The sequence below is a fragment of the Schistocerca serialis genome, chromosome 2, assembly GCF_023864345.2.
Source record: "Schistocerca serialis cubense isolate TAMUIC-IGC-003099 chromosome 2, iqSchSeri2.2, whole genome shotgun sequence".
NCBI lineage: Eukaryota > Metazoa > Arthropoda > Insecta > Orthoptera > Acrididae > Schistocerca > Schistocerca serialis.
The window spans coordinates 167,055,120-167,079,138 of record NC_064639.1 but is presented as its reverse complement, the minus strand read 5'-3'; the positions used below and the strand labels follow the sequence as shown (position 1 = coordinate 167,079,138).

General features: G+C 43.4%; 1 protein-coding gene across 1 annotated transcript in view; it reads left to right on the top strand.

The window, feature by feature from the left end:
- The window catches only part of LOC126456875 (uncharacterized), a 249,809-nt gene that overhangs the window by 125,697 nt on the left and 100,093 nt on the right, over positions 1–24,019 (top strand). Inside the window, exons 9-10 of the mRNA XM_050092695.1 lie at positions 4,387–4,536; positions 9,873–10,063. Coding sequence (XP_049948652.1) covers positions 4,387–4,536; positions 9,873–10,063 — 341 coding nt within the window. The remainder of the gene's footprint in view (positions 1–4,386; positions 4,537–9,872; positions 10,064–24,019) is intronic.

The window sequence follows — 24,019 nt, the reverse complement described above, 5'->3', positions numbered from 1 at the left end:
AGAATCGACGAGGAAAGGAACGCAGGGAAAACATGGACAGGAAGAAGGGACAGAATGATAGGACAAGTGGTAAGATATCAGGGAATATCTTCCATGGTACTAGAGGGAGCTGTAGAGGGTAAGTACTGTAGAGGAAGACAGTGATTGGAGTACATCCTGCAAACAATTGAGGACGTAGATTGCAAGTGGTACTCCGAGAGGAAATTGAAGTCACAGGAGAGGAATTCGCGACGGGCTACATCAAACCAGTCAGAAGACTGCTGATTCAGAAGAGATTCCTCCCCATCAGATGACTCTCCCCTGGCGTAGTTCCGCAACACTGGTAGGCGTCATCTATAACGTTACATGTAAATACAGAAATCTGGTATTTTTAGTTTGTGTTCTCTTAGAACCATTAAACCAAACGTACACGATACTTACGATAAATTAAAGTTTATTTTTGTTGCACGGAGAACGCGTTTGGTATTCGAGTATTCACCTCACAAAATATCCAGTGCTATCAAAACTGATGTTCCACAAAAAGGCGAGGTTGATTCAGGTGTAGTAACGTGCGTGAAAGTAATGCTACGTTCGACAATGGACTAGGGAGAAGCTACGTTGTGCTCGCTAGCATGTCTGTGTAAGAACACTGAAGCGAACTAGTGCTGTGGATTACGTGCAGTTTGAACTTCTTAAAGTAATAACAAGCTTAAGATGTTATCATTAGAACCAAATTCAGTTTAAACTCCATGTATGTTGGTTTACGATAGCAATAGTGCATTTGCGCAAAATTTTATCTTAACAGAAAATAAATACTTTAATTCGATAATCTAATTTTAGTTCCTAGTTCTATCTTTTCAGTGAGCATAAGCTCCAAGTCATAATTCAAATTCAGTTAACAGAAAATTATTCATTATGCCCTTAGCATCTCCTGTGCATTTAACGACGAACTCTTCTCTGTCGATGTGTTGTTTATTATCTTTTGAATTCATTTTCTCATACTATACTGCTGTCCATCAAAATTGCAAAACGATGGAAGAGGTATGCTACAAACTACAAACTGACATGAAGTACAATATTTGTTTGTATATGCAAATGATTCACGTTTCAGCGAACTACATAACGTAGGTAGGAGTAACGCCATCTATGCTGCGTATACAAGGAAAGACTGCACAGCTGGTTTCCCATTCAGAAATCGCATTCTGATGTTGCTTAACGGTGAGACGATCGTGTTACAGCTCGCATGAGGTGGAGAAACGTCTTCGACAGGGATAATATCGCGATCTATCCAGACTTACAGTTACCATTCCCTTATATTAAAACGCGCATCGGTTGGGGTCGGAAGATCGCAACGGCCCCACGCGACTAGGGGCCGAGAGGACAGCTATATCGTTCCTGTGGCAGTGCGGCATCGAGCAGCGGCGCTGTCAGTTTCCTTGACACGGCTGCAGAGAAATGCGCGCTGACAGTGACACACCCAGTGACAACACTAGGCACACGGGAGGCACCACGTCTGTCTTTTCAGGTCAGTCCCTGCTCGGCTTTAGCATCACGACTGCCACCTCCGTGTGTAGAGATACCAAGGATAATGAACCTTGCAAGTTTGTATACCTTATTGTCATACAACCATGTCTGTGGCGTGATGGTGTGGGATGCCACTGGGTACAGACCCTCATCACCTATGGACCAACAGTACTACCTTCCGGAAACCATCGATTCCAACAGCCGATTATCTGGACAGCGAGTGTTACATATCTGTCTCGTTAAGGCCGGCGGCCGTGGTCCCCGTGACGTTACTTTCAACAAGACGCGGCAAGACGTCATGTTGCCAAAGATGTTTGAGCTACGTGGGTACAGAGGAGTTCGTCCGTTGGGCTGGCCAGCACGTTCTCTAGATCACGCAGCCACTGGAAACTTCTGGTCATGGGCTGCCGAGAGCCTGGAACGCCACCACTATCCAGCCACAATGAGGATGAACTGCAGTTGAAGCACCATGCAATGACATACCCGTATCTGCCATCCTAGCCTAGTTCGAGGCGATGCAAAGTGGCTTACAGCTGACGTTGATGCGACAGGTGGCAGATCCTTGTACTAAATTTCGCAATTTGTGTGATCCCAGATCACTTACAGATTTAATTGTCTTCTTTCTACCACTGTCTACGAATCTGAAAATTTCGCTTCTTGCTATCGTTCATGGCGTTGCAATTTCGACGACCAGAAATGTGTTTTGCTGTTTTTTTTTTATTTATTTATTGATTCAGCTTCTGGTCGCTCTCTATATGTAATTTGCAGTAGTAGTAGTGGTATGTGTGTGAAATCTTATGGGACTTAACTGCTAAGGTCATCAGTCCCTAAGCTTCCACACTACTTAACCTAAATTATCCTAAGGACAAAGACACACACCCATGCCCGAAGGAGGACTCGAACCTCCGCCGGGACCAGTCGCACAGTCCATGACTGCAGCGCCTTAGATCTAATTTGCAATGCGTCTGATAAGTTAACCTCTTTAGATATAGTAACTTCACCGATAAACAATTAAAATTAGCCTACAGTTGACTTTTGTTGCCGGCTGGCCACTGTCTAGTGTTAATACAAACTCCACCGACAAATTTAGAAGACTGCGGCTGCGTATTTTAAAGCAAAAATGTTTGTGTTTTCGCTGACTCTCACTACGGCGTGACTACTTTTGTTTCTCTTTCCACACTATGATACACTTTAAGACAAAAAGAAAGACACACCACGAAGGAATTATCGGAATGGGACGAAAATCGGTAGATGTGATGAACGTGTACTGACGAACAAACGATTAAATTTTCAGAAAAATTGGGTGTTCTATTCAAGAGAAAGAGCTTCACAAATTGAGCAAGTCAATAACGCATTTATTCACCTTTGGCCCTTACGAAAGCAGTCATTCGCCTTGGACCTGATTGACATAGTTCTTGGATGTCGTCCTGAGGGATGTCGTACCAGATTCTTTCCAATTGGCGCTTTATATTATCAAAATCCCGAACTGGTTGGGGAGAGATTCGGCGACCTTGCTGGACAAGACAGGGTTTCGCAAGCACGAAGATAAGCAGCAGAAACTCTCGCCGTGAGTGGACGGGCATTATCTTGCTGAAATGTAAGTCCAGGATGGTTTGGCATGAAAGGCAACAGAACGGAGCATAGAATATCTCGACGTTCCGCTGTGCTGTGTGGGTGGCGCGGTTCTGCTATGAAAAGAAATGGCACTCCAGAGCTTCTTCACTCCTGGTTGTCGGGTTGTACAGCGGGCGACGGTGAGGCTGATATCCCAGCACTGTCAGAGGCGTCTTCAGACACGTCTTCGAATTGAGCCCCGTTGACCACCGGAGACGTGTCTGGAGACTCACCGGACGGCGGTGGGATACCTACGTCACTGTCGCCCAAATGGTCCAACAGCGAGGGGTGATGGCCTGAGGTAGCATTTCTTTTCATTGGAGGACATCTTCGGTTGTCATGTGCGACACCCTTACAGCACAGCGTTACGTCGACGACATTCCATGACCCACTTTGGTGCTCTTCATGGCAAGCCACCCTGGGATTCGATTCCAGGAAGATAATATCCGCCCGAGAGTTTCTGCTGCTTTTCTGTTTGCTTTCCAATACGCAAGGTCGTCCGATCTCTCCCCAACTGAGAACGTTGGAGCATTATGAGCAGGCCCTTGCGTCCAGCTTGGGATTCTGACAACCTAACGCGCCAATTGGACAGAATTCCGACCGGTATCCCTCACGAATATATATGTCGAGCTAGTCGACCAATGCTAGGCCGAATAACTGCTTGCATAAGAGCCAGAGGTGCAACAACTCATTACTAACTTAACTCAATTTGTGAATCACTTTCTCTTGAATAAATCATCCAAGTTTTCTGAAACTGTAATCATTTGTTTCTCTATACATTAGCATCGCATCTACCAGTTTCCGTCCCATTCGGATAATTCCGTCGTGGTGCAACTTTTTTTCTTGGTGTATTTATGTCTGAGTACACTGCTAATTTTAGATTTAAGGCTAATAGACCATTTCAGGGGGATAACATAAGATGCCAGTTCACGAGACCTGAGCTGCCACAACCGCAAGCCCGTTTCGTTGTAGCTGCTGAAAGAGTGCGGCAGTTAACTGGAATGTCCCACAGCTCATTGAAGTAATGGCGGCCTATATTTGTAACAGCCACTCTTAGTTTTCCTTATTTTTGTTCCTCATTATATTCGTTTTTGTATGGAACTCTAATTTCTGAAGAGACATTCTGGTTCTTGTAACATAACTACTTCGTTATTTGGCAAACAATATAGCAGCCGTTGTCTAAGCAGCTCCTCCGGGATAATCAATGCAATTCACGTTTACTTTGACTCTTCAGTTAGGTGTTCATGAAGTGGCATGCTGTACTTGTAGGTAGCAGCTTTCAACTCTTCGCTATCCATCAACCACGTGGACATCTTCCTCAGGCCTCGAGTAGTTGGTGTGCGCCGTCGATGCGGCGTTTGGGACTTGACAACCAAGACCTGGGACTTCAGCGTCTGTAAGCTGCACCATCGGGGTCAGGTATGTGCATCTTCTGGTGTCTTGCACACTACGTGACTTCGCCATATGGGTGGTTTTAACGTTCAAAAGATTCACAGGAACATTCTAGGCAGTTTACATATGTGTAACAAAAAATTTCGATTTGAGATAATTCCTGCCATGCTCTTCAAGTTTATTTTTGACGGCAAAGATACGAAGGCAAAAGCAAAAAAAAATAAAAGTTTTTATTTGTTCGTTGACTGAAACTGTATTTGAAATTACTAAGATCAATATGTATAAAAAGAATTTTTTGTGGAAAGATTGGTTGACAGTACAGGTATGTGATGATATCGTAATTAACAAATTATCGCATTTGGGAATAGAAACGTCGATGTTTCAATATCGATACTGAAACATTTAAACATCGTACCGACGATATTAAGGACAAAGAAAAGATATCGACATTCGATACTGACAAAAAAAGAGACTTCTTGGTACAACTGTCAACAGTTATTTCGTCATTTAAACAAATCTTTTTCTGACAATATCTCAAAACGAATCTTTTTCTAGCAATATCTCGTAACGACATCACTTTAGTTGTTACAGGAATAGAGGTAACATTCGTAAGAAGAAGTTCTACCTTGTGTTCTGCCCACATGCTCAATTTTGTAGGAACAGAGCTATTAAAAAGACTGAGAAACAGCATTAATCAATTACTGCTGAGGAAAGGACTGCTATGTGTTCTGAAAAAGAAAATTGTAGTAGCAAGTGATGGACTAAGGAAAGAATCAGACATCAGACTGATTCAAGAAGTATCCACTACATAGAATTCAGTGTTCTATATCTTTGAAAGATTTTTGCAGCTGTGTCCACAGATTAATAATACCAGTAACTTACATGCAAGTGCACAATCCATACTAACAGTGAAGTATGTTGTAGATCTGACATTGTTGTGACATTCTCAGCCATACAGTAGTGGATACTCATGAAATCTACGTGGAAAAGTACTTACAGGCAATATAGTAACCACAAAAACTAGTATACTGAATATCGAAGTACTTGGCATGCAGCCAATACAGACATAAAAAGTTCTCAGTCTTAATCCTTTCAATACAGATAATGTACTAAGTTATCCTCGAACTGCTGCTATGACATAGTAACCATATACAGAAACAAAATGCGTTTAGTAACATTGTAGACCGCTGAATATGCCTCAGAAAATAACATGACAATTGTTCATTTAAAACAAAAATACAGTTTAGTTGTTGTAACATCTCTGAAAATGAGTGCATGAACAGAAGTATAAATAAATGAAAGTTCCTCTAAAATTTTGGATAGTTTTCTGTGAAGAATGTCGTACCAGATTCTTTCCAATTGGCGCTTTATATTATCAAAATCCCGAACTTTTCTACCGAAAAGAATGGAGAGACTGTTCACTCAGTTTTGCATGCAGCAGATCAAACATTATCAATACTAATAATAGAGAAGATGGAATGAAAGATTAAAACCTATTGTTCCAAATTTCTATGTGTGCATGCTTATATGCACTTTTGTTGGCGACCACGTCAATATACACAGTAAATGTGAAGCGTGGTTTGTCAGTGTGCGCCACTGTAACTCTGCAACCCAAACCTGTAGCTCCGTGAGGGTTATAAGGTGTGGTAGCCCTCCATGAAGAAAGTTTCGGTTTAGAATTGCAGGGGTTGGTTTCGAAGATGTGGGTGTCGCAAAAGGACAATGGACGTCTTACAGGAAGTCTTGTAAGCAGCTAGGAACTGAGTGCCAAAATCGGTGAGACTAGAGAATGTTCTAGAATGATGGAGAATGTTGCAGAATGTTCTACAATTTTCCTGGATAATCGAGAATATTCTATAATGGTAGAGGATGTTCAAGGATGCTCTAGAGTGGTCCATTGTCTTGTTTGGGATGAGAAACATTCCATCGCAAAAGAGAATACATTGGCAGTGGTGAGACGCTTGTGTCAGTATGCGTTTGGATCAGGGATAAGTGAAAACGATAGAAAAATAAATTTAACTGCAATTGAAATTTCTTATGTTTGTGAACATTGTATTAAATGGAATTTTACCAGATTAATATTAACACTCAACAGGACGCAGTACCATAAAAGACGAGGAAAACTTGTCAGTGGAGAACTGAAAAAAAGGAAATAGAAAGAACAGCAAAGAAATGAAACCGATGAGGAGCAACAAATGCTTTTAATGTAGCTACCGAAAAGAATGGAGAGACTGAAAGAAAATTTAATAGATGAAAATCGAGATAGAAATAGAGAAGAGGATCGAGTGAGACACTCAGCGAGCAGAAATAGATAAAGTGCTGAATAAGCAAGATTGCAAAATGAACTAAGCAGAGTTGCAATGAGTGAAGCAGAATTAGAATGCGTGAAGTTCGTGAAAGACAACGGTCGTAAACAGATGAACAAAACATCAGTGTACGAGAAGTGCAAATCAGAAGTAATAGAAATTACAGTTTGGCAAGTGCAAAATTCCCGTAAAGATCTCACGGAAGCGTTTAACAAATACGTACACGTTGTCACTGGAAAAATGGATCAAGTGCATTGTTGTATACCCAAGTGTATTTAAGAGTACTTAAGAGTAGTTTGGAATATTCTAGAGTATTTCTAAGCGTGAAATAGTAACATTAGTAGGATTTCTTTGAGTGTTCATTTTTGCAATGTACTTGAGTGTTCTAGAGTGATCCGAAATTTTATCAGAAAACAAATGAAAATAAGGACCAAGCAAAGTGAGTCTATTTGAAGCTAGTAATATATAACTTTTTAAATCCTTACGTTTATCAGCATTTGCTGTGTTGGGGATTGCTGGTTCTGGTTGTGAAACCAAATCATAATTAACTTACTTAGAGTGTTTCCGATCATTACCAGACAGGGACAGTTTCACACTCACACACAAAATATTGAGTGATTAGCAACATATTGCGAGGATACTATTTGGAGTACAATATCTTTTTTAAGAGCTTGGTCATGCTAACAACAGTCTAACAATAAAATTATTCTCTTTCGTTATTTTTGTCAAGTACCAATCAAACTTGAAAATCATAGTAGCAGTTTTAACTGTAACAGTTTGAATTAAAACAGCCTTCATTATTGACTACGATAATCGTGTAGTGGTGCAGAAAGGGGCAAAACGTGAGGGCATAATAGTGTTTAGCTTCCTCCCTTGTGGATAAAACAAAATGTAGATGTTTTTGTTTGACAACTCGTTCTACATCTACATCTACATTTATACTCCGCAAGCCACCCAACGGTGTGTGGCGGAGGGCACTTTACGTGCCACTGTCATTACCTCCCTTTTCTGTTCCAGTCGCGTATGGTTCGCGGGACGAACGACTGTCGGAAAGCCTCTGTGCGCGCTCGGATCTCTCTAATTTTACATTCGTGATCTCCACGGGAGGTATAAGTAGGAGGAAGCAATATATTCGATACCTCATCCAGAAACGCACCCTCTCGAAACCTGGCGAACAAGCTACACCGCGATGCACAGCGCCTCTCTTGCAGAGTCTGTCACTTGAGTTTGCTAAACATCTCCGTAACGCTATCACGGTTACCAAAAAACCCTGTGACGAAACGCGCAGCTCTTCTTTGGATCTTCTCTATCTCCTCCGTCAACCCGACCTGGTACGGATCCCACACTGATGAGCAATACTCAAGTATAGGTCGAACGAGTGTTTTGTAAGCCACCTCCTTTGTTGATGGACTACATTTTCTAAGGAGTCTCCCAATGAATCTCAACCTGGCACCCGCCTTACCAACAATTAATTTTATATGATCATTACACTTCAAATCGTTCCGCACGCATACTCCCAGATATTTTACAGAAGTAACTGCTACCAGTATTTGTTCCGCTATCATATAATCATACAATAAAGGGTCCTTCTTTCTATGTATTCGCAATACATTACATTTGTCTATGTTAAGGGTCAGTTGCCACTCCCTGCACCAAGTGCCTATCCGCTGCAGATCTTCCTGCATTTTGCTGCAATTTTCTAATGCTGCAACTTCTCTGTATACTACAGCATCACCCGCGAAAAGCCGCATGGAATCTCCGACACTATCTACGAGGTCATTTATATATATTGTGAAAAGTCACACCGAAGAACCAAAGAAACTGGTGCAGCTGCCTTATATCGTGTAGGGCCCCCGCGAGCACGCAGAAGTGCAGCAACACGACGTGGTATGGGCTCGACTAATGCCTCAAGCAGTGCTGCAGAGAACTGACACGATGAACCCTGCAGCGCTCTCCATAAATCCGTAAGAGTACTAGGGGGTGAAGATCTCTTCTGAACACCTTGTTTCAAGGCATTCTAGATATGTTCAATAATGTTCTTGGCTGAGGAGTTCGGTGACAAGCGGAAGTGTTTAAACTCAGACGAGTACTCCTGGAGCCATTCTATAGCAATTCTGGATATGTATGGTGTCGCATTGTCCTGCTGGAATTTCAAAAATCCGGCGTAATGCACAATGGACATGAATGGATGCAGGTGATCAGACTGGATGTTTACATAGGTGTCACCTCTCAGAGTCTTATCTAGACATACCACGGGTCTCATATCACTCCAACTGCACACACCCCACACTATTACAGTGCCTTCACCATCTTGAACAGTTCGCTGCTGACACGCAGTGTCCATGGATTCTGCATGATGTCTCCATACCTGTACTCGTCCATCCACTCGAAGAAATTTGAAACGAGACTCATCGAACCAGGCAACATGTTTCCCGTCATCAACAGTCCAATGTCGGTGTTGACGGGCCCAGGTGAGGCACAAAGCTTTGTGTCGTGCAGTCATCAAGGGTACACGAAAGCCAGTTTCGTTGAATGGTTTTCGCACGCTGACACTTGTTGAAGGCCCAGCATAGAAATCTACAGCAATTTGCGGAAGGGTTGCACTTCTGTAACGTTGAACGATTCTTTTCAATCGTCTTTGGCCCCGTTCTTGCAGGATCTTTTTCCGGCCGCAGCGATGTCGGAGATTTGATGTTTTACCGGATTCCTGATATTGACGGTACTCTCGTGGAATGGTCGTACCGGAAAATCCCCACTTCATCGCTACCTCGGGGATTCTATGTCCCATCCCTCGTGCGTCGACTATAGCCTCACGATCAAACTGACTTAAATCTTGATAAACTGCTATTGTAGCAGCAGTAACCGATCTAACAACTGCACCAGACACTTGTTGTCTTGCGTAGGCGTTGTCGACCGTAGAGCCGTTTTCTGCCTGTTTAGATATCTCTGTATTTGAATATGCATGCCTATACCAGTTTCTTTGGCGCTTTAGTGTAGTTTCTTTCTCCAGAAGTGCTTTCCGTCTCTGGATTTTGCTTGTGGTGTTTCCCCTGGCAGACGACGGACGTGTGCCGCTGCCGGCACCTGACGCACATCGGGCAGCTGGTGACGGACGCCGACCTGCAGTGGGGCGACCACGCCAGGCCGCTGGAGACGCTCTCACTGGTCGGCATCGGCGCTTCTCTTCTGGGCGCTCTGGGCCTCGCCGTCACCGGAGCGCTCGCAGGCCGCTGGCGCCGCAAGGCGGGGTGAGTCACCACTAGCGCTGCTTTCAACCCACACACCACCTTGCTTTCGGCTCTTCCTCCAAACATGTTCTAAGGTTCGAGGGGCAGTCAACAAGTAATGCAACACGCAATTCTTCTCGGCCAGTTTCGGTTTAAAAAATGCTGAATTTGTTGTGTGACATAGTGGATCCTCTATACTTTCATGAAGTTCCGATTGGTGGCGGCGCTGAACGTAGCCTTCAAAATGGCGTCTGTAGCGGAAGTGCATTCCAAACAAAGAGCTGTCATTCCGTTTCTTTGCTGAAAAGTATTTTATCCGACAAATTCTGTGAGGTTGTAGGGGACATCAAAACAAACATTTCTTCCCTAATGTCATTTTTTCCTATGAGGATTATTTAAGCCGTTGGAGGCCGTATTACGCTCTTCAGTTCTAGGCAACTGCTGTCCACCAGTGTAGTAGTGCATTGTCTCTGTTTACTAATGGAGCGATACACCTATAGTGAGTACACTGACATGCTTAGTGCGTACTACGTAGCGCACCACGACGGACGAGATGCACAGCGGGTTTATCAGCAACAATATCCTAATCGTCGTATCCCGCATCATGCGACCTTTGATGCTGTGTGCCAACGTCTGCGTGAGACCGGCTCATTTAGCAGATTACCTGGACAGGGGCGCCGTCGCACGGTAAGAGCGTTGCAGTTTGAGGAAGCTGTCTTGCAGCATGTGGACCGGGCTCCTTCAATCAGTACTCGTGCAATTGCACGTACCACGGGGACGAATCAGACGAATGTAAGAACAGTCCTTCGAGAGCAATTGTTACGTCCATTTCACTTACAGCGTGTCCACAACCTGGAACCAGTTGATTATCCACCCAGAGCACAGTTTTCGCAGTGGTACCTATGACACTGTGAAATGCATCCTACATTTTCATCCTCTGTGTTTACCGATGAAGCAACGTTTGGGCGTGATGGAGTCTTCAACATGCACAATTCGCATGTTTGGAGTGAGGATAATCCACATGCCACAATTACTAGCTCTCATCATGTGCGGTTCTTCGTTAATGTGTGGGTCGGTGTTGTTGGGGGCTGTTTAATTGGGCCGTATCTGCTACCTAGGCCATTAAATGGCAGGCACTATTACAATTTTCTCGCCAGAGCATTGCCAGAATTGCTGGAAAACGTCCCGCTCCCTACAAGACAACGCATGTGGTTCCAACATGACTGGGCGCCCGCACATTTCAGTCGTCGTGTGCGTCAATTCCTGGACCGACGGATCCCAGAAACTTGGATTGGCAGAAGTGGTCCTGTACCATGGCCTGCTCGATCCCCAGATATGTCCCCTCTGGACTTCTTTGTTGGTTTAATTAATTTGTCGCCAGAGAAATCTTCTTCTACCGGTTTAAATACTTCTCATAGGAAAAAATGACATTAGGGAAAAATATTTGTTTTGATGTCCCCTACAACCTCCCAGAGTTTGTCGGTTTAAATACTTTTCACCCTGTATATTCATAGACGCTTGCAAAATGTTTACTGAGACCTGGCAGTGAACAAAAGCATGGTGAGTCGTTGGGCGAGGTGTCACGTAAACCTGTCCGATACCCCGTGTGTCAGCCGTATGCACACAGTTGTGACTCCTGCAATGTTGGAACTTGCGGACACTCTCATTAGACATGACAATCAAACATCTAACAGCTTAACTGGGCATCTCTGATCGTACTGATGTCCACCTGTAGGGGAACTCAAAAGTGTTTGCACACTGGGTTCCACGCTCCCTAACAGAGACACGTTACTCCGAACATCACAGGCAATGAAACATGGCCCCATCACCTCGAACGGGAAACAGAACGGAAATTCATGGAGTGGTGTCATAATACCTTTCCTCCGAAGAAAAAGTTCAAAGCCACATCCTCAGCTTGTAAAGTCATGGTGATGACCTCTGGGATTCTGAAGGGGTTACTCTGTTGATGTCCTCCCTCGTGGTGCAACGATCAACTCAGAGGTGTATTGTGCTACCCCCAGGAAATGGAAGAAACTACTTAAGCGTGTTCAATCTCGCAAATATGCAGACGAACTTCCCCTTCTCCATGATAACACAAGGACTCACGCAAGTCTGCGCACCCAAGAGGAGCTCACAAAACTTCATAGGACTCTTCCTCATTCTCCCCACAGCATCTTCCGACTTCCATGTGTTTGGCTCAATGAAAGATGCTCTCCACAGTACGTGGATGGTGGGCATGCTACAAGACGTTGGCTCCGACGTCGACCTGTAGAGTGGTACCATGCAGATGTACAGGCCCTCCCAGTAAGGTTGAGTAAGGCTGTCGCACTGAATGGATATTATGTTGAAAAATAGGGCTTTGTAGCCAAAAAAGTGGGGAATAATATGGTGTATTGGAATCCTGAATAAAACGACCTGCTTTCAGAAAAAAGTGTTGCATTACTTTTTGTACACCCTTCATATAATGGCTGACACTAAATAATTACAAATGCAAAATAATTAATTGATAAAATATTTACATGAGTTCTAAAATTACTAAACATTTGTTGTGATTGATGACATTAGAAGTACATGAAGTACATGTAGTCATAGTCGTCTTCTTGAAAACTGATGTTGCTGTGGCAGCGAGATTGCTCTACACTCGATCCGTTGCATCATATTAGGAATGGAAGCTGCAGGGGAAACAACGGCATTTTTGAGTCTAATTTGTGAGATATGTAGTATACGTGGATATGTGTGATTCGGGTTTGGGGTGACGGTAATTTGGTAGAATATTTATAGCTGGGAGAATGCAAGTAGTTTGAGGAGTCGTAGTGAGTGACAGAACCATGGAGGAGCAGATAACCAGGAAAACGTAGACACGAGTGAGATTGAGTTAGATTAAGATTGTGGATGTGGAGACTGGTTGAGTGGATCAGTTTCCAAGCTGGCATATGAACATCTTCAACTTTTATAGTCCGGTCTTCCTCAGTTGCATGTAATATTACGGTATATTAATAATTTTTACTTATGGACCGTCTGACAGCAACTGAATAAAACACAATTTTAGTACCATACGCGTTTCGCCTTTATTTTCTGCAAGGCATCATCAGTGGCCTGGAATATGTATATATGTTAGCTATTTTATTTACATTTTTGTCATTGTGCCTATAGGTTATAAACAGTTCTGGTGGTTGGTATTTCCTATTAAGTAGTAATGTTTTGAACTGTACTTACAGGTTGCGTGGACAATTTCCTACATATTACGCTCTTGTTGCATTTTTGGTGTTGTTCTTCTTCTTATGAACGCCAATTTGCGGTTTTTTTCCGCATTCCACAACACTATGCACTGAAGGCTTGTTTTAAAGCAATGTTTTGGTTTCTGTTGCCGACCTGTCGTCGAATTCCAATAGTTGGTCCACACATGGATGACGCCCCTCCTCAGGATGACAATGTCAGAGCACACACGAGCGCTCCGACATCTCCAACAGTCCGACGCCTCATTTCACTGTCATCGATCGATCTCCATACTGTCCCGACTTTGCCCCATCCTGATTTTCATCTGATTCCAGGATTTAAAGAACACCTTTGAGGGCTTCACTTTGATAGTGCTGAAGCGGTGCAAGGAGAGGTGAGGTAGTGGCTCCGTCAACAATGTCAGACATTCTACAGTTGTGGTACCAACAAACTGGTATCTGTTTCAGAGAAATGTCTTCGTCGCCAGGGTCGCGATGTTGAGAAATAAAAATGCAGACATGAACAGTAAAGACGTAGAACGTTAGTAACGTTTTTTCTTTTAAAAAAAAAAGCTAAAATAGTTTTCACACAAAAAATTCGGAGGCACTTTTCAGCACGCCCTCGTAAAATACAAGTAATGCAGGGAAAAAGTAAATTAAGATTAGATTAGGTACTATAGAACTGATAAGAAGTGTTACTACAGGGAGAAATGAACGTTCCCAAGGAAAAACATTACTTTTTGAATGAAATGAAGAAGATGACGAACGTAAGTGCTTCGATTTTTTCTTTAATATAGTTTGATACACCGCAGTGTAAATCACAAAAAAGAACATTACGAGAACAGTTTCACTGTGACCAGTCACAAGTCTAATTCACGGACAGCTGTCGAGAGCGAATGAAAATACCACTCTATCTACAAGCCAACTCCCAACCAGTAACCATAGAAGCTAAATTCGTTGAAATCAAGACAAACAATCCAGTCAGTAGCAAAACGAAATTCCGCATTCAAAGTGTGATCGTAGTAATCAAACTATGGTGCGTAACGGGGGGCTTCATAGAAAAGAGAGAAGAGGTCCTAACCTCATTCTCATACGTTACACAACTACTTCTAAGGGTAGAGTGGGCTGTTGCAAAAATGAGCCATGCAGAATTAGGGACTTTCTACCCAAGTACCATATACGTTCTGCTAGTGGGGCAGGGGAGTCCAACAGGGAAATTTTGGGTGGAGATTTCCAGTTCCGGCATTGTCCTTACAACCGAGGGAAACCTCCCGAAAACCTTGGTCAAAACAGGGGAATGCGACTTATTTTACATTTAGTTCAGGCGTAATACGAATCTGAAAAAATTTGAAAGCCTCGTCTATGTGTAAATCTATTTGTTTATGCGTACGTGGAGTGAAGTCGATGACTTGCTCGACATGCGCAGTACACAAAATTCGCTGACGATTGCAGGCATTCCCTGCTTGTCTTGGGATACCTCGCTGGCGATTTTATTTTTACAGGGCGCTTGTCACCGGAGGCCTTTGTCAAGCGCAGCCGGGACGCGTTGTACCCGCTAGACTCCGCCCTGCAGAGGCATGCCCGTGCGGCTGCTATCGGTTTTATACGTAGTTATACGCAGACTGCTTGTGCCTCAGCGTCGGGTAAACGTCTCTGTTCTTTGCTGATGGGGAAGTAATAGCAATAGGGTGTTCACTTGTGCGTAGAGTGGTAAATTCTAGAGTTGGAAAGCAGCCATGGAGAAGAGCTTCGAAGACATGTTTGTTTTATAGATGAGTAGAGCCGTAATACTATTAAAACTATTTTATCCTGCGATAAAGTACGTAAATTTCCCTGATAAGTTGGACCGTTTACTCTTTCAACCGATGCAATTAGATATGACGATGGTTCATGTTGCAGCCAAGCCGGTTACTTAAAAATTAATCGAGATGGGCAATAAAAAAGTTGTTTTACAACCAGTGGCAACGGATTTCCTCCAAGTACCTCACGTCAGTTGTTGCTTCGGATGTGTGTCATGCATGCGGGTGGTGTTCTGAGTGCCGTGCACAGTGAGCATCCGGCGAAGATGACACGGTGTGTGTGTGGTAATCAGGTGAACTCCCTCTTCACAACAGTTCAAACTGGGTGTACGAAGCTCTGGCGTTATCGAAAAAGCGGGTGTTACAGACGTAATGCAAGCATTCAAAGCTAGTTGTAAGGTAAGGAATTTTCGCTATTCAGGCTGCGTTGTCCTTTACGGCAGTACTATAGTCTCGCCAGAAATATTGACGACATATGTCTATACTTCATATTCTGTGGAAATTCGTACAGGGGATAAAGAAAAGCAGGAGTTCTCTTGCAAATGCTGGCAGTACTTCCTGCCCAGTTGAAGTGCTCAGCCAAAGCTTCGCACAGATTGTAATATACTTTTTCGGTATGGTATTGATGCAGAGTTAAGAAATCGTGGAAGGGAAAGGGAGGGGGCATTCGTAGCATTCACGACAGATGAACTCTCATGAGATACTTAAATTATCAAGGACTTCTTACTACTTAGTTTCAGATACAAGTTCTGCGTCTTTGTGAGCCCTGTTTGACATTCATCTGGATGATGTCAGCATTTATAGATTGGAGTAATGATGGACGTCATGCAGAGAGGGAGAAATAGTTTTTGTGGGAGGCCAACACCGACGAGATGCCATTCATATGGAAGGTGAAAATTTGCGGGCTCAGGGCTAAACCGTGCCACGCTTTTGAGAAACTCGCTTCTGTGAAAACTTTTCATTCCCACAGACGACACACGGCTGTCTTTTTGACAAGTAAGTTTCAAACTACATGAGTCCACCATAAAAAATATTTTGTTGCCATGTTTTTGTAAGCGCTATGTCACAGCTAACACTACGAAATATATTTTGGTAATGTCAGTGTCGTGGCGTCACTGCTACCTATGGCATGTTTACATCACAGTTACCTTGATTAGTGCATTGTCTGCGTTTCCGTTTAACAAACCAAGATTAATGTTTGTTATATTGGATTTTGGAGTCCAAGTACAGTTAGTTGATTGTTTTTTTATTGTATTGCAAGGCTTTGGATACTGTGGACAGAACTGTAATTGATTGGTCACTGATTGTGGCTTCCCCCTCCCCCCCCATCACGCCCCGCCCCCTACCCCCCCCCCCCACATTTTTTTATGAGTTGGACTACGGTTCTCCTCCATCATTTAGTCGGATGTACGCCGCTCGAGACAGAAAAACTAAATTCATCTCTCAAGACTAGCATGCCCTCAGTAATAGGATCTACAAACAAGACAGGCCTTACTCAACATATAAAGAAAAGCTAATTACTTGAAAATTCTCTTGAGATGTACTATAGTGCGAAACTAGTTAGGTGTATTACACTAAAGGCCACTGCGGCACTGCTACATTGCTGTAATTCTACAACAAAAGGTTTCCGTGATAAACATTTAAGATGTAAATGCTAATTTTTCTGTTAACGCTCACATCTTTTTGTGATAACACTTAACCTCTTGGTGATTGATGCTACTTATTTTCTGGCATTCAGTATTCCGCTGTTAATTCAATTTCAAACTGTAATAATTTACGTACACTGATGATCGGGTCCACAGCCCATGACGAGATTGAATGTCGCATCGTGGCGTTCAGGGCACGAGAGCGGTGAGAAAAATGTATAAGCGGAGCTGAGACGAATGGCAAACCATTCTAGCGACGATATTGGTCGGAAATGGGGAAATCCACTGACATAAGCGACGATGACAAATGGCAGATTGTTACTGTCCAGCACCTGAACCCCAGCATTCTGAAACGTCCAAGCTGGTCGGTTGTTCGCGTGCTGTTGTTATGAACATCTATAGAAAGTGGTGGAAGGACGGTGAAATCACGAGTAGACGACGAGGAGTTTGACGTCCACAGAACGTGATTTTCGTAGGCTTGCCTGCTGTGTAAGGCAGGATAGGCGGTGAACTGTAGCAGATCTGGCGGCAGAGTGCAGTGCTGGTGCCCGCACAAGTGGTTAGGAGCACACATTTCGGAGCACAGTGTCGAATAAGGGGCTCCGAAGCAGACAACCTCTTCGTGCTCCCATCTTGACTCAAGAACATAGTAAATCACGATTGCAATAGGAATAGTATCATCGAGATTGGTCCGTGGATCAATAGAAAAGTATCCCCTCATCGGACGAATCACATTTGTTATAACACCTGGTCGACGCTCGTGTGCAAATTCGCAGCCATTCAAGTGAGCCGCTGCTCGAAACATGCACCGCACCACGAACACAATCTTCTGGGGGCAATATTACACTACGGGGCGTATTTACCAACGGTTTAGTACTAGCTGTGTTAGTAACCGAAGGTACGATGGCAAGTGTCAACTACACGAACATTCTTCCTGACGTTATCCCTTCATGCTTGATGTCTTCCTCGAGGACGACTGCATCTTCCGGCCTGATAGCTGTCCACGTCAAAAGGCCAGAATGGTGCTACACTGGCTTGAGAACTCGCGTTATATTTTGGCTACCAAATTTGAATTATCTAAACCCTGTGGAACACATCTGCGTCGCTGTGGAGCCCCATCCCCACGCCCACTAACCAGCAGTCCGAATTTACAATGGTTCAAATGGCTCTGAGCACTATGGGACTCAACTGCTGTGGTCATAAGTCCCCTATAACTTAGAACTACTTAAACCTAACTAACCTAAGGACATCACACACATCCATGCCCGAGGCAGGATTCGAACCTGCGACCGTAGCAGTCGCACGGTTCCGGACTGCGCGCCTAGAACCGCGAGACCACCGCGGCCGGCCGAATTTACAAGAACTGCGTGATCTGCCCACAGATATTTTATGTCACACCCTTCCGAAGACCCATCAATGACTTTTTGAATGAATGCCATGCAGAATCACTGCTGTATTGAGTTCCGAAAGTGGACCAACACGCTGTTAACAAGCGGTCATAATATTATGGGCTCATCTGTGTACTGCTCTGTTTAATTACAATTTTTATTTTCGTTTGAAAGTGCAACCTATCTGTTGTCGGCAACAGTTAATGATATGTGCATACTCGTTACTATAAGCGTAACCATCGTCAAATTGGTATGGAGGATATCACGAGGCTGGATACGCATATGATTAGCGTTCCAGCGCAACAGGACGAAGTGGGTAGTTTGTAAGGATATACTACGCAGTGGGACTTACATTTAGAAATGGGATTTGAATGTTGGTCGTTTTTGAAAAGATCATATTATACCTACTGAAGAGCTTATCCGAATTTGATAGCGACATTGTCGCGGTATATCGAGACTGTGATTTATCGACGCACGTGGACCATATTGATCACCCTGCAGGGTCTCAACGGTCACTGGCTCTAGCGCTCGAAAGGATAAACACATTGTCTGTTCAGATAGACAGGATAATGCATCCACTACATGCACCTTGAGTCAGGATGTGGGCCCGCCATCAGAAAGTTACGTATCTTCACAGAGAGTACGACTACGTACTTAGCATCACAGACTGTCATCACGGCGAAGAATGATGCAACTTCCCTTGGCGTGCGGCAGATGGCACCACGGCGTCTTTTCAGATGAGTCTCAGTTTCACGTATTGCATCACGATCGATGAAAAGGAAGGAAGGGCGATTATTGTATAACGTCCCAAAGAGAACGATGGCATTAGAGGTGTAGCAAAATCCCCTATTAGGGGAAGATGTGGTCTTTCAAAGGAACCATCTCGCTATTCGACTTAAGCATTCTAAGGAAATGATGGAAAACCTAAAATCTAGATGGCCGGACGGTGATCCGAGTTGTGGACCTCCCGAATATAAGTCCAGTGTGTTAACCACTCCTTTCGCTACTACAGAAGTGGTCTTTGCATTCCGTGCTGAAGCAGCTTTTGTTATGGCTGGACTGCTGGCCGAATGCTGTTGACTGCACTGAGAGATGGCGTTCCGGCATACGTGAAATACATATCATTCGATTTTTCGAAAAATATTAGGTGAAAATTTTTTATTATTGGACATATTAGATGTGCTGGCGTAAGCTTTCACCAGCACATCGGTCAGCAAAGATGAAGCGCGAAGATAAGTAGGCGCTGGATGAAGCGCTCCTATCACGAGAGAGACCAGCGGCACAGTCACAAGCAACGCCCTCTCTTCAACATGTATTTAGGCCGCCGCCGTTGACCGGAGGGAATCACTCAAGCATCCAGTTTGGCGTCTGTCAGTTAACTCAGAGAGCGGGTTTAGTTCGCCGCAGGCTACGGTAGTACATAGTGATCAGATTAGTGACTACAGCGGGACTAGTTTGCCTCAACCAGTATTGTACTTTATTAGCAATGAGAAACTCAAGCTTGTAATAACAAGATTACCGATATTGACATTACATCCGTCTGTAAGAGGACTATTACTAATGAGCTTGCACCACGAAACATAAACTCTATTTAAGTTGAGTAAATGTTTCCAGTTCATGTAAATAAAGAACAATATTAATCCACCTGTGCATTTGTGCTGTAGAAAGAGGATATCAGCCACCCATAACAACATCTCCTCCCTTGATTCCTTGTGGAACGAGACTCAACATTACCGTCTGATATCTTCACTTGATAAAGAACTAATTTCTTCTCTTTATCCGTTATATTTACTGCGCTGCATCATATTAAATAAAACATTGCATGAAATTGATGACTTTGCAGAGATAAAAACTTTGCGTATGGGTGAGTTTAGCTCATACATTGCAGAAAATGAAACGTAGGCAAGTTACTGAAATTTTATTGAACATCCACAGAAGAACGATATATCATTTAGTTCTCAAGTCATCGGGCTTTATATGCGACGGTTAGTCGGACGCGACGCTTCCAATTCTGTGCATGCGGACTTACCTGCTATTATGAAATACTTATCATCCGTTTTTAAGAGAACTATTAACTGAAAAAAAATTATTTTGCACAGCCTATAGTCTGATATCTTCACTTGATAAAGGACTGAATTTCTTCTCTCTGTGCTCCATCAAATTAAATAAACATTGCGTGAAATTTTAAAGGTTTTGCAGAGGTAAAAATGCATTGCGTAAACGTTATATACGGTTCATTTTAGATCCAGTCAATAAAATGTAAATGTCGAAACTTTATTTTAAATTGAGAGCAGAACGATAGCTGATTTCATTCCCAAGTTACTGGGTCTTATATCCAAAGGACGGGAGCGCGCGATACGCTCATTCACGTCCTTGCGCATAGCTAATCATGTCGTCATAACAGTCATCACATCACGTCAACGATGCAAGATATCGAAACGAGGTCTTTTGCGAATTATAGCGTGCAATTAAGCACATATGTTGCATGATAAATACTCACCGAGACAAGGAAGTAACTCGTCTGCAGCAGTGAGAGATCGGTGGATCAGGACGCCTTCAGATGTCCACAGCACTGTAGAAAAATACAAGCGGCTGGCGTATTCACGTCCAACAGCACATGGGGAACGGCGCAGCAGGCCATGTATAAACGAAGACGGCAGCGAAAGTGTTAGTCCGATGGATGAATCCATGTGTTGACCGCACAAGGAAAACAAACGTTGCCAGATCGTATTCATCATGTCATACGGCTCAGCACCCTGCACGACGGTAAGGAAGGAACGAAGTGAGATTAGTGTTTAACGTCTCTTCAATAATTGGGTCATTGTAGATGAAGCACAAGACAGTATTACTGAAGAATATGAAAGGAAATCGGCCACGCCCGTTAGAAGTGAACCATCCCGGTATTTTCCTTGAGCGATTTAGAGAAATCACGCAAAATGTGAATCTATATGGCCGGACGGGGATATGAACCGTCGTCCTCACGAATGCAAGTGCATTATATTAAGCACTGCGCCATCTCGCTTGGTAAAATGGTACAGGTACACAGCACGTGCACACACTTCTTTGTCGCATAACCAGCTGTTTGAACAACAGGAATTACATTTCTGACATATGAATGCTAGTAGTTATGACTTATATTCGAAGTATTTGTGAAGGTATCTTTCAACAAGGTAACGTAAGACTGCATGGCTCCTGTGGAAACTAGCCGCATGTTTGCTATCGTGTGACCCTTAACTGATATACAAGTTAGGGGGCACAATCAATAATGTTACAAAAATCACACCAAAGTGAGTTTATATTGAATCTGCGCAAAGTGTGTAACGCAATCTTATAATGGCCCTCATATAAATCCTACATGGGGAGCTAGCCTACCATATAATTTATTCATTAAATTAATTGATGAAAGTTCCCATCCAAAGATGATGATGGGGAAGGAGTCTGGTGAATGTGACGGTTTAATAGATCAATGCTATCCTAAAAATTTGCAATTTCATTTATTTTCTGTAATTGGAACAAATTGGTCATGTATTTACAGAAGGAACAATCATATACATTTACATAAACCAAACATGCAAATAGTCCTCATTTGATAGAGGTGTTGGCAAGAACCTGGTACTTACGACACTGCAAGGAATGTAGTGTGCTTCACTAGTATCAGAAGGGGGAACAAAGAGAACAGGTGAACTATATAATATCGATAAACAAGTAACTAATTGAATACAGTACCACGTTATCACCTAAGGAGACAAGGTGGCTCTACAGGTATCAGCACCGAAAACTTCAGTCCGAATTTTGGGGGGGGCTGAAAAATCAACTGGAAACCTATAGGCCGAAGCTGCGTATATTGCCGGCAATATAGCGCAAGGCAGTATGCTGATGACAACTGCTTATCGTGGTAGGCCGCTGCTTGGGGACAGGCAGAATATGTGACTGACTGCTACAACCCCCTTCAAAATTATCTTCCGCCCCTCCACTCTGCTGAGCTAGAACTTCACCGCTCGACGCTGATTAAAAAAGGCTTTCGACAGTTAAGGTCTTACGACAAATTCGTCTAAACTCCCACCACTGTACTCCATCAACCAAGGCGCCATTACTATTCCTTCCCGTAAATTCCCCACGGTGATTACAGACATGTGCTGACATAACAGTTGAGCAGCCTATCATACCCTCTGCCAGGACTTTGCGCGGGGATCTTCATGGCGATGGGCGCCAATGGAACATGATAGTTGGGATGTTGCATATGGTGCCGCTCTGTCGGCTATCCAAGGAGTTCGGCTACCTTTCCTCCGAAACATCCCACACAACAGCATAGCTGGGGCGCTGAGCTGGCTCGTTCCTGCCCGAAACATGAGGGTCGGTTTCTCGAGAAAACTGCCCCCAACCACAGTAAAAATAGCTTCTCTAGCTCTTAGCTCTCGCTCCTGAGACCCGACGTGAAAGAGAAAACCACCATCCTGGGGCCGAGACTCTATCTACGATTCCCAGTAACCACATGTCTCCCCACTCCTGCTATTGTGAGCAGCTGGCCTCCACACAGCCCAAAAGTTCCTATTCATCTCCTGCGTGAAATGAGCAGAACAACAAAACGAATGCATCCTACTCCCGATCATGTAAATGCCGGTACATAGCATCCGATTACCTACTTTGCACGACTGTGTAATATAGTAACAAAATGACGTTAATTTACATGTACGCAAATTCAGATTTTAGAAATGCAGTATAGGCTTGTTTGATGGCCCATAACAAGTGTATGAACAGGACAGAAGGCCTGCCACGTTGCACTTCTGCTGTCCTGACATACTACCGCTTTAGAAACTCCTGCTCATAGATTGACCAGAGACTGGCACACAACCACTCACGAGCTGCTACATTTCATGATGGGTGGCACATAACTGAAGCAGCATGCAGTGACATATCTGTATCCGTCATCCAAACCCAGGCGGGCTGTAACTGTCGTTACTGCTCGAGGAGGCAGCTCTGTGTACTAACTTTCGCACCCTTATACTACGAAATCATTGCAGATTTAATCATGGGTTTTTTCTACTGTATTTTATATGCACAATAAGTAAATTTCGTTAATTACTGTTCTTCCTCGTGTCGCAGTTTTAATGGCCAGCGTTTAAATACAAAAAAATGGTACTGATCCCTCATGGTGCACTAAACAGGTCAGAACACTGTTGCAAAAGCAATGAAAAAAGTATGCCAAATTTAAAAGAAAGCAAAACCCTCGAGTCTGGCGATGTTTTACAGGAACTTGAAGTGTGGCGCGAACTTCAATGCCAGATGCTTTTAACAGTTTCTCATATCGAAACGCTCTCGAAATCTAGTAGAAAATCCAAAGCGACTTTGGTCGTTTATAAAGTACAGCAGCGAAAAGACACAATCAGTACCTTCACTGCACGGTAACAATAGTGTTGTTACTTATGACAGTGCCACTACAGCACGGTTACTAAATACTGTTTTCCGAAATTCCTTCAACAAAGAAGATGAACTAAATTTTCCAGTATTCGAGTCAACAACAAATTCTAACACGAGTAACTTAGAAGTAGATATCCTCGGCGTAGCACGGCACCTTAAATCATTTAAAAAATGGAAGGCCTTCCAGTCCCAATTGTATACCAGCCAGATTACCCTCAGGGTATGCTGATATGACAACTCCATATTTAGCAGTCGTTCGTTGAAAGATCTGTACCTATAGACTGTAAATTTGCACAAGTCACACAAATATCCAAGAAAGGAAACAGGAGTATTCCGCTAGAGTACAGATCCATACCACTAACGTCGATTTGCAGTAGGATTTGGAACGTATACTCTGTTCGAACATTACGATACTGTGTTCGAGCATTACGATTTACTGAGAAGCAGCCAACACGGATTCAGAAAATATCGGTTTTGAGAAACATAACCATCTCTTTATTATTATGAAGCA